This window comes from Takifugu flavidus, chromosome 18 (assembly GCF_003711565.1).
Source record: "Takifugu flavidus isolate HTHZ2018 chromosome 18, ASM371156v2, whole genome shotgun sequence".
Classification (NCBI taxonomy): domain Eukaryota; kingdom Metazoa; phylum Chordata; class Actinopteri; order Tetraodontiformes; family Tetraodontidae; genus Takifugu; species Takifugu flavidus.
In genome coordinates this window covers 7762491-7773073 of record NC_079537.1, presented here as the reverse complement: position 1 = coordinate 7773073, position 10583 = coordinate 7762491, and the positions used below count along the sequence as shown (strand labels likewise).

The 10583-nt window shown below is 48.6% G+C and overlaps 1 protein-coding gene across 2 annotated transcripts; it reads right to left on the bottom strand.

The window, feature by feature from the left end:
* Window positions 1–2387: 2387 nt before the first annotated feature.
* On the bottom strand, window positions 2388–5478 carry proza (protein Z, vitamin K-dependent plasma glycoprotein a). Of its 2 annotated transcripts, none has more exons than XM_057014614.1 (9): window positions 5319–5478; window positions 4623–4752; window positions 4243–4385; window positions 4145–4169; window positions 3956–4069; window positions 3750–3884; window positions 3541–3656; window positions 3347–3464; window positions 2388–3267 (listed from the first exon to the last, which is right to left on the bottom strand). In XM_057014614.1, exons 2-9 carry the CDS (start codon window positions 4699–4701, stop codon window positions 2738–2740), a joined length of 1260 nt encoding a protein of 419 aa, XP_056870594.1. In that variant the 5' UTR covers window positions 4702–4752; window positions 5319–5478; the 3' UTR covers window positions 2388–2737. The 2 variants fall into 2 exon arrangements, with proteins under 2 accessions (XP_056870594.1, XP_056870595.1); XM_057014615.1 differs by lacking the exon at window positions 5319–5478 and adding an exon at window positions 5165–5312.
* Window positions 5479–10583: the final 5105 nt, after the last annotated feature.

Genomic DNA, 10583 nt, shown 5'->3' with positions numbered 1-10583 from the left:
CCCGGCTACAGCTTATCTTTCTCTTTTTTCTCCTAATCTCTCATCTTTCCTTTCCACGCAGCGTGGACGTTACCTCGCCTGAGGAGGCAGCGGGGTGGCCGGCCAGCAGGGGTCACGCGCTGGATTGGTTCCCGGTGATGTGCGTCAGGATGAGGGGCTATGACCTCACAGGATGTATCCTCTATGACAGGAAGCAGGTGTCCTGAATCAGCAGGAAGTGGGGCTAAATTTAAAGAGCAACAGTATATCCTCCAGCTGTGGAACACGGGCTCATTGTTGATGTTTGCTGAGGAGAACGGGGCTGGAAGACTGGCTCAACCGATGTTCCCAGTCTGAGGTGGTCAGTGGGGCGCGAAAGGCTGGCCCGGAAGGTCCGGTCCAACAGATGAAAGGATGTTCCCTCATCGCTGTGGCCTCTTCCAGAACCTCAAGCGTGAACGGTTCAGGAAATGTTTAAGGAGCAATGATCGAGTCTAATCCATGGAGGCCCCACCTGGCACCCTCCAGGGCTTCGGGGTGTGTGTGTGTGTGTGTGTGTGTGTGTGAGAGAGAGAGCGCGCTGGACAGATGTTTCAGGATAACCCAGATAGTTGCTGAGCCTCCGGACTCTAAACTGGACAGCCTGAGTTTGTCAGGCCAGATTAAAAGACAAATGTAGGCGCGGCCTCGCTTGTTCATCCGTGTCCGTGAGACTCAAAACAAGGGCCTGATGTTAAAGGCTGATAGCGAAGGTCACGCGGAGCCATTCACCCGTCACCTGCTCCGACACCGGAGGCTTATCTCACGGCTTCAGGAGCCGCCACACCGACCGCGGGACACTTGTTTTCCTTCAGCGAGTCCCGGAGCCTCTTCTGTCGGCTCCTTTAGGTTTCTAAACAGGATTTAGACCCTCTGGGGTCAGAGGTCAGTGGACTAAAGGCAGCTCTGGATTTACAGCCCGATCGGCACGCGCACGTGTTCAGGGTGACGTATACTTTCGACGCGTTTCATAGTTCGGACTGTCTTTCTCGGGATCCCCGAGGGGAGGAAAGATTGGGGACGTGGATTTAGGGACGGGGGATTATTGGACGAGATCATGCCTTCAAACGCCACTTCACACATCGCACCAGACTTTAACTCCATCTGCATGTGCCGCTCAGACATACTGCTCACCCCCCGTGTGGAATCAGTCACCACGCAGACACATAATCCCCCTAAAGTCCGTCATTTGATGTAGCCCCCCCGGAAAGAGAAGCACCGACAAGTGTGTGTGTGTGTGTGCATATGTACATGCAGACACCCAGTATGGGGGGATTTAGGGTCACAGCATGCAGTTCTTTTGGAGGGCTGTTTGGGGAGAGTGGAGGATTATTGATTTAGGACACGGGCCAGATGCCCCCCCCACGCCTGACCCCATGTGGTCCAACTCAAAGACATCCACACTCCGGCCTCAGAGCTTTGCTGTTGAAGCTCGCTAACACAGCCTCCGTCCCGTTGGCCCCCATCTGCTGCAGCAGAGGATTTCAGGAAAGTGAAGGCTGTTGCCAGGAGCCCCAACGCTGATTTCCTTCTGATCTGAACCCCAAAACCACCTGAAGTCGGCAGCCGGGCTGCAGCATATAAATGAAGCCTGCAGGAGCAGGGAGCAGGTCGAGATTTAGGAAGGAAGGAAGGAAGGAAGGAAGGAAGGAAGGAGCTCCACTCAGATTAATCGCCACTGGACGGCCCAGGAGAAGCACGGCCATTTTTGGGAGCGAGGAGCCATCTCCTTGGTGAGTACCATGGCAACAGCCGACGTGGGCCTCGGCTTTCAGGGCTGTCCTTTTCAAGAGCCCGATCAGAAGTGTCAGGCCAGGTTTTGTTGTTATACGGCGTCTCTCAGCCATTCTTCTGCCTCTTCTTTTCTCTCCCAACATTACTGAGCCTTCACCAGGGAGGCTGTGAGAAGATGGCAGAGGACTGTGGGAAAATGCTGCCAGGGACCCCAGGGGTGAGTGACGGTGAGGGAAAGCTAATAAGGACTGAAAAAAAACTCAAGCTGAGCTGGATTTTTAGTGCTATCAGAGAAAACAAAGAGTATTAAAATAACCCATTGGCTTGAAATAATAAAAACCTAAACTGGGTAAAACCCTTAATCATCCCAACCTCCCCCCAAATAAATATCTTAATTTAAGAACTGACAATCATGAGGAATGTAAAAGATAATGGACCCATTTGAAATGAGCACATTAGTATTGCCCATGCACAGCATTTCCCATTGACCTAGAAGCTACCAATGCAGTGGATTCACAATTTCCCCCCAGTTTTGCACCTTAAAGAGGTTTGGGACAAGTACGTTACATTATACAACACATAAATACAATAAAATGCTTTATCAAAGCCTAATGACATCTTCAAATAGTCCAATATCGTAGTGTTACGGAGTTTATTACATTTAAAGCATATTTTCTCGAGCATTACAAGGTGCATAATACTACAGTTTTCTCAAATTTACTCCCCTGACAGGTTATTAATATGCATATATGTCACAAAAAACATGCCGAATATCTCATTTCCGTCTTCTGCTGTATTTATATTATTAGCGAGCCCCCTTGTGGATAAACGGGGAAGTGCACACGACTCATAATTCAGCAATAACGCGCTCAGAACGTGTTTGGATAGATCTAAACAAGGTTCACACACATGTGCACGACGAACATTCTCTGAACTTATACTGATTCACCTGTAATTCCCTGGTTTAAACTGTGTATCCGGAATTCTAACGTGAATTCATCAGTGTCTGCAGCCAGCCGTGATAGCGCGAGACCTTCTGGACGATGTAACCTTTACTGCAGTCGGCCCCCGGCGGCTGGCTGACCACCCCCGTGAGGAAGAGCACCTCCTTGTACATGGTTAGCAAGGGGCTGCCGGAGCTCATGGTGCAGTCAGCATTAGCCAGCGCCAGGGTGCAGCCCATCTTGTTGGTCACCAGGTTGGGGTGAGCCTCCAGACAGTTTGGCAGGGTGTCATACGTGAGGTGATTGAGCGTGAGTGGACCCTGTAAGGAATTTACCTCCTTGACTTCCTTCCAGCCCGTGATGATGGTTGGGAGGGGCATCAGGACGTTTTCCGCAAAGTCTTTCTCGGGCAAGCAGGCGGCGGTCACGTCTTTGTTATACCTGATGCTGTTGCTGAGTTCAATTACAGCCAAGTCATTGTCGGGCCGACCTTCCACGAAACGCGGGTGCACGTGAACCTGCTTCACGTTCACTGTCTGATCCCCTGCTTCAAAGACAGTGGTGCGTTTCCCTGGAGACGGGCAGTGAAGAGGAGCCGGTCAGGATGCCTGAACATGGAGGGGGGGACGTTTTTGGTTTGGATTACTCACCGACGGCCACTTGGAACGAGCCGAACTTCCTGACGCACTGAGCTGATGTCAGGACCAGTTTCTCCTTCAGGATGACTCCGCTGCAGAAGCCCGCCGACTCCGAACTCTTCAGCAGAGCCTGCGAGCAGCAGCAGAGAGTCAGTATGAAGCATCGCTCATCACCTGTCAGGTGTTGCAGTGTCAGAGCCCCTAACCTGCCACGGGCACTCGCCAGACGCGCAGCTGACCCCCTCAAAGTTGCTCAGCTTGTTGGTGGCCATTCTGCTCTCCCACTGACTGACACTGGTGACCTTCCCACAGGGGAATCTCCCTGAGGGAAGAACGCCCCGCTCTTGCATCAGAAACGATTGAGGTCGATAGATACACACACACACACACACACACTCAGGCAGAAAGCACCTACCTGTGGGTACACACTTGGTCCTGTCGGAACTGCTGATTTTCCATCCCTGAGCACATGAGCACACAAAAGATGTGTAGCCCGGTTTACAGAACTGGGAGCAGCCCTTGTCCGAGTCCACGACACACAGGGTCTCGTCTGGAGACGCAAAAGGAAGTTTACGGCCGGTACAGACCAAACCGAACATGGGGGCTCACGGCCGCCCGTACCTTTTTCACAGTGGACCCCCGTGAAACCCGACTTGCAGACGCAGTCGTAGCCTCCCACGCTGTCCGAGCACATGGCTCCGTTCTGGCAGGGCTTCTCCGCGCACTGGTCCCCGTCTACGCGCAGACAGGAAGTGCGTTAAAAAGTGTAAAGGACGACAAAAGGCTGCGACGCCACGGGGGAGGACTCACCAACATAGACGGCCCAGAAGATATCCTGGAAGGAAACGCGCAAAGTTAAAGCCAAAAGTTAAAGCGCCGCAGGTGAACTGAGAATTCCGGATGCTTACCGTACGATAGGAGTCCTGGAAGAAAGCTCTGGCCTGCTCGTACGTGCAGACTTTCTCCATGCAGACCTTCTCCAGCGTGGAGCCTGCGGCGTCCCTCTTCTGACGGGAGATCAGAGAGCTGGCCTGCTGCTTGTCCAGGAAGACTAGAGCATGAAGGAGGAGGGAGATTTAGCAGCGGCTCGTGCTGAGATCACAGGTGTCGGGGGAACTCCGGGTTTCCTCCTCGCTCCTCTTTCCCCTCCAGACTTTTGTTGTAGGGTATTGAGACAAGAAGGACACAGGACGAAAACAAACAGCACAAAGCTAATAATATCATCTCAGCTACTATTTAACCTCACGCGTCCATCCGTCCAGACGGGCCCCGTCCCCGGTCCCCTCACCTGACTGGTGACCCCGGACGGCGGCCACAGCCCCCGCCAGCAGACACAGCAGGGCAGCGCACGTGGTGGAGGAGCACATGGTGACACCGAGGTCACGACCCGAGTCAAGAGGTTGGCGAAACAGTGATTCCTTTAAATGTTCAAATAAAAGTCAAATAAATGCTGGATCATGGATACATTGATATTTTACTATTTCCTATATTTTAAAACAAAATGAATTCCATGTTTTTCGAATTAAAGCATTAAAGCATCAGTTCTGACAGCATCACATTGTCCTAAGGTGAAAAAGTATTTGTATTTTCACTAAAATTAAAGCAAAGTGGTGCTTTTTTGAGGACATTTATGGGGTTTAAACGCATGAAGCATCAGTGACGGTGCAGATTTGATGTTTCCGGCTGCCATGATGGAGAATTTCAATATAAACAAATAGGCCTTTAAAACCCTTCATAACCTCAATGAAACAGCGTTTATACGGCATTAATTACATGTTGCGTTTTTTTTTTTGTCAGTACAGTATTAAAATAATAGCAATAAACGCTTACAGTAACTGCGTGACAACCCTGTTATCGAGTTTCCAGCAGCGCGCATCATCTTCCACAGACATCTAAAATAGATCCGGCTTGTCACCATTTAAGGGCGGGTCATTGGACCGGACCAACGCGGTATTCGAAGTAACGGTGCTGATTTGGGACTCACCTTTTTAAGTAGGGTTGCAGTATCGGCCAAGTGTGGCGTTGAAGCAGATCCCAGCCGCGACGGAGGCGTTTGGCTCGGTATCGCTGAGTAAAGAGCGGTCGATGAGCAGCAGCAGATCCGAGCCTGTTCACATCCCTCCGCTGTTTACCGCTGCTGGTGTGCGATGACACGCATCGACCGACAGAGGGCGCCATCGCGCTTTTGCTCGGAGATCCGTTTGAAAAAAAATATATATATATAATTTTTTTGTTATGTGAATATTTAATTAAATAATGTTTATAAATGACAACTTAAATTTGCGAGTTTAGATAAACATGACATTGCACATTTCAATGTACTTTACCCTACCCTGAGCTGCAAACAGACCTCATAATGCCCATCTTTGGTATGTGAGCTCGAAATGTATCTCTTTATTCCCTAATGTAAATAATCGAACAGATTTAGCATTGACAGCTAAATAAAGGATAATTTTCCTCGCTTCAAGTCAGTGTTGATTTGATCGACCTTAAACTGTCCATCACAAAATTGATGGAGAGATTTGAGTCATGCATGCACATGCTAGCCTCGCTGGCAGAGTTTTAGATCCTTCGTTTTGGATTGCTGGCAGACCAAACTTTGTTTGCCTCATCTCATTCATCTGACCCTCCACCCTTCCAATCCCTCGCGGACCTGCTGCGGAGCATTGTTGCTTTCAGATGTATTCCCAGTAGTCGTGGGCATTGTGGCGGCCTCTGTCACTTGTTTATCTAGTCTATAACTCTTCAGTTACATTTCGTTTAGTTTGAAATAGTTGTGGCGGAACTATTGACTGTCTAGACCTTCCACTTTATCTTTCATTTCATGTGGATTTGTATTTTTCTGGATTTAGGGACCACAGGTGCAGTAAAACAAAGTGATACGCAGAAACATGGACGTGGCGCTGAAATATTTTGGACGACCACTGCTTTACACAGGCGTGTGATCGGAATCCCAATCAGCTCCGAGGCGTACCCTTGATCAAACGGAATGGGGTTGTTATCTCCTCTGATCAATATGAGTGGCATCGCCACAAAACAAACACACGTCGGTCTAGACAGCAGCAAACAGCCAGCGACCGAACTGGGGCTCGCGCTAATCAGCTAAAGTGAAAATCAAAGGGGAGAGCAAGATTGGATGGGAGCTGATGCTGAGGTGGTGCACGTTCGATTTTTAAATAGTACACTTTATGATTAGTGAGGCTTGGCGCGCACGCGTGCACGCACGCACGCACGCGTTGCTGCTGCTGCTGACTCTTGCTCCACTCTGAACTGCTGAACATCCTCCTTAGTGGCTTTATTTCAGAGGGATCATTTGTGAGCGCGATGTAATTTACAGAGGGGGGCCGTGGGGCTTCACACTCCGCCGCACATGTGTTAATGTCTCCATGTCCCGGCTTTAATAACGGAGCTAATACCGGGGCCTGCTCGGACCAGCTGGTCCCTGGTGCCGGACGGGGATCAAGAGCTGAACTGAACCGGTCCAGAGAGGCAGGCGGGCGGGGAGAGCCTGCCGCGACCTGCTCTGATGTCACCGGGAGGGCAGCGGTGGTGCTGGTGGTGTGAGGGGAGAACAGGGAGGAGCGCTGGTGTTCAGTGTTTACCATGTACAGGAGAGTCTAGAATACAAACCGCACGGATGGAGAGCATATCTGCCCTCTCTATGCATCTGTTTCCCCTGGTTATCTTTTATTCAGCTCTTCCTTCTTGAATTGTCTCTCACGTTGTGTCTCTCCTCTGTTCCTACACCCCCCACCCCCCACCCCCTAGCAGCGAAGAAACAGCGTGCTCACGTGTAACCTTGCCGACCTGTTTCTCTCCAAGCCAAGAGACCAGTTTTAGAGGAACACTAAACAAATAGCCCAGCCGGGGGCATCTATAATTAATGTCCCCTCATACTTGACAACATTTTGATAAATATACGGTGTTGCAGATGGAATCCCACGACTCCCTTCAGGTTGTAATCCCCATTCCCTGCCTTGCATCTTTAAAAGCCCCTGGTTACCATGAAATTGTTCGCGAGCATTGCGAGTCTGTTGCTGTGAAGCTAAACCAGTTAGCTGTGGCTCCCATTAGAGTTCAGGATTAAAGGGCGTACAGCAGAACGGTCAAACATTACTGGTCACAAGGTCACTTCAATTCAACGTTTCAATTGTTTTCAAATCTGTGCATGGGAGCAGCCTCTTTTCCAACACAGAAACTCTTAGCATTTAAACATTATTACAAAAACATTTGGAGCATTTCTGTTGAAATTATCAGGATTATTTTTTTATTTTTTTTTACCCAGGCAAGAAATAATAATAAAAAATAATCGGTAAAAGGTAATTAAAGTTCCTGTAGGCGTTTGTTGGATAAGGGGCTGAAATTATATGAAGTGATGCCCCGAGGCCATGGCTGTGTATCCCATACTCTAAACATTAACACCAGAGCTCCAGCTGCTAAATTTTTCAGCGCATAACACGTAAACATGTTTGTTCTTGCAGGTGTGAGCGTGCTGCTCGGCTCAGTCTGATGTCTCCGACCACGTGAAGCGACGATGATATAATGTGGTAATAACAGGAACACGGGCGCCCTCACACCCGCTCGGGCCGTCTCCCCCGCCGACCTTCCCCACGTAGATCCCTGCAGGAGGAAATGAGGTCAGGTGGGGCTATCGCCGCCGCCCGTAGCGAACATCACCTGCCCTGCTTTGTTCGGTGTGGAACGCCACACAGTCGGCATAAACCTCGAACGCCCCAGCTGAGTGTCGCCCCCGATTCGATCCAGCTGCAAACACCAACCCTCAGCGACACAATCGCACTCATTTCCAAGCGCCACAACACTGCGTGTAATCGAATTTGTTGACAGGGAGCGATGATGATGTTGTATTAAATACTGGCGAGCGGGCGAACTCTACCCCTGTGGGGGTCTTTCACCCGCGAGCTCCAGCTCCCTTTGAAGAATCACCCTGCCCTGTCCCACATTTTCCCCATGATCAATTCACGTCAGCAGGCCATGTTTTATTTAACATTTAATTGCGGCGCTCCCCCTCCCCTCGTGCCCTGCAGCTCATTTAGTCACATGCAGGAACGAAGGGTGCCGAGCACGTGATGCCCCCCCCCCCCCACCATTCTGCCTCTTCTCTTTTCTTTTCTATTGCTGCATCAAGTGGCACTGAGCAGGTACAGGTCACCTGTTCATGTCAGGAACTCTTCCTTTCAGACAGGGCTGCCAATCTGAGAGACGGCAAAGGTTTGAGATGCTATGATTGAAGCTCTAAAGGTTTTTAATAGGGTCCTGATTGAGTTTGTTTGTTCCGTACTTTCCTCAAGCGCCCTGACCCACAAAAAAACAAACAACCCTCATCTTTTCTCTCTTTGTCCGTATGAAGCTCTTCAATCTTGTCTGCCCCAGAGAGGCCCCGGCCTCATGCGCTGCCTCTAAAATGATGCTACATCTTACTCAGACAGAAGAGCTGAGCTTGGAAATGTCTGTTTATATCTGCGTGCATTGGCTCAGGCACAGTTTCGTCCTCAGGAGGCACACAGACAGCTGATAGAACTCTAAATGGGCTTGATGTTTCATTAGACTCCTGACCAAACTGCTCCAGCATCTGTTTTCTTCACATATATCATCCTGGAAACGGCCAGGCTGTTGTAGTAGCTAATAACAGGCAGGCTAGAGTTAAAATAAATAAATAAAAAGCACATGATTTAAGCACACATCTATTATTGATACTAACAAAGTTATGTAATAGTCAATTAATGTACATGGATTCCGATTTATGAGTCAATGTTGTGTAAAAGTGCTCTATGTAGTTGATGTAGTTCATGGAGGAAATAAGAACTCTTCACATATGATGAGTAAGGGTGGATGAAGGCTGCTGTTGCTAGGTGACAGAGCTACATAGATTCAATCAAACAGAACTATAATCAAACAGCCAGTGCAACACAGGTTTGTCAGCGAACCCAGGGCCTCACTCTTAATTGCCGTTGAAAATGTTGGAAAAGTAACAGGCAGTCGAACTGGTGCTGCTGGTTGGGGGGCACGTTTGAGACACACTAAGGTGTCAAAGCGCCCAGTGACCCATTTCTCTGCTCCACTTTAAAACATCGCTGTCTTTCAATGATGGATTTCATCTTTATGAATCCTAATTTCAGGAGTACAATGTGGCTTTGAGAATGATAAATCCTTCACCAGCACGGTGCAGATTTACTACGCTGCTACTGCCTGCTATGTTTATCTTTTAAATTAAAATGATCACCACATAATTCTTATAAATTATGCCACCCTACAATGTTAATTAAAGTGCATGAGTGAAGGCTGAAAATGCAAATTGACGCCATTATCTTTGTGTGTGTGTGTGTGTGTGTGTGTGTGTTTGTATTTCCATGTATTAGCTACATATTGAGTAGTAGCGAGCTGGCTTATGTGTTTTGTCTATGACAGTCCCCACAAAAATAGAATATAATATAATAGATAGAATATGAGGATGTGTGTGTGTGTGTGTGTGTGTGTATTGAGTATTGCTAGGAAGTTTACCCATATGTGGAGTAATTTCTATGATCTGAGACTATGGGATAAACAGATTATTACATAAAAAGCCAGTCATCAATATCTCCACTGTGGTGTGACAGAACGGCGAATGAACAGGAACTGCGATGTCATCTGGCAGCCCCGCTCCTGCTCCTAAACTCACTCATTAAGCCTTCATTTTCTTTGACTTGTCTGTATTTATGGGTAATTATTGAGTGTATCTTAATCATGCCGGTCATCCCTAATGATGTGACTGCACACACATATATTAGCAGCAAGTGTGTCACTTGTGGAGAATAAACACACCTTGCTGGGACCAGCGGTCCACATAAAACACAGACTTTTTAACGGTGGTGTTTGCGTCCTCTGTTTGTGACAGTTTGCAGAAATATTCTAATCCAGTGTTTAAAGTACTGGAAACGATCTATTTTCATATATGCGTTTATTCAACCCAAACTAGGTTTTCATCTTCAACAGCTGCGCCTGTCGGCTGCAGTCGTGATGAAGGCGATGGAAGATTTTTCTCTTCTCATTAGCAGGTTTTCGATGGAGACTCAGTTCACACCAAGTGACAGATTCTCAACCCTCGCTCGCACCTCCACACGCAAGTGCGTGCACACACACACACACACACACATGCTGCATGGGATGTTAATTATATGCAAATGGGAGGCTGGACTCTTGTTCCGATTGTCATTTTTTGCAGATAAATGATGACAGACGTGCCTCTGACGGC

Coding starts and splice junctions, on each gene's coding strand:
- proza (XM_057014614.1), bottom strand. CDS start 4,701: ATGTGCTCCTCCACCACGTGCGCTGCCCTGCTGTGTCTGCTGGCGGGG. Junction 4,170..4,242: donor TCCAGGACTCCTATCGTACG/GTAAGCATCCGG, acceptor GTTTCCTTCCAG/GATATCTTCTGGGCCGTCTA. Junction 3,465..3,540: donor CTGGCGAGTGCCCGTGGCAG/GTTAGGGGCTCT, acceptor TGCTGCTCGCAG/GCTCTGCTGAAGAGTTCGGA.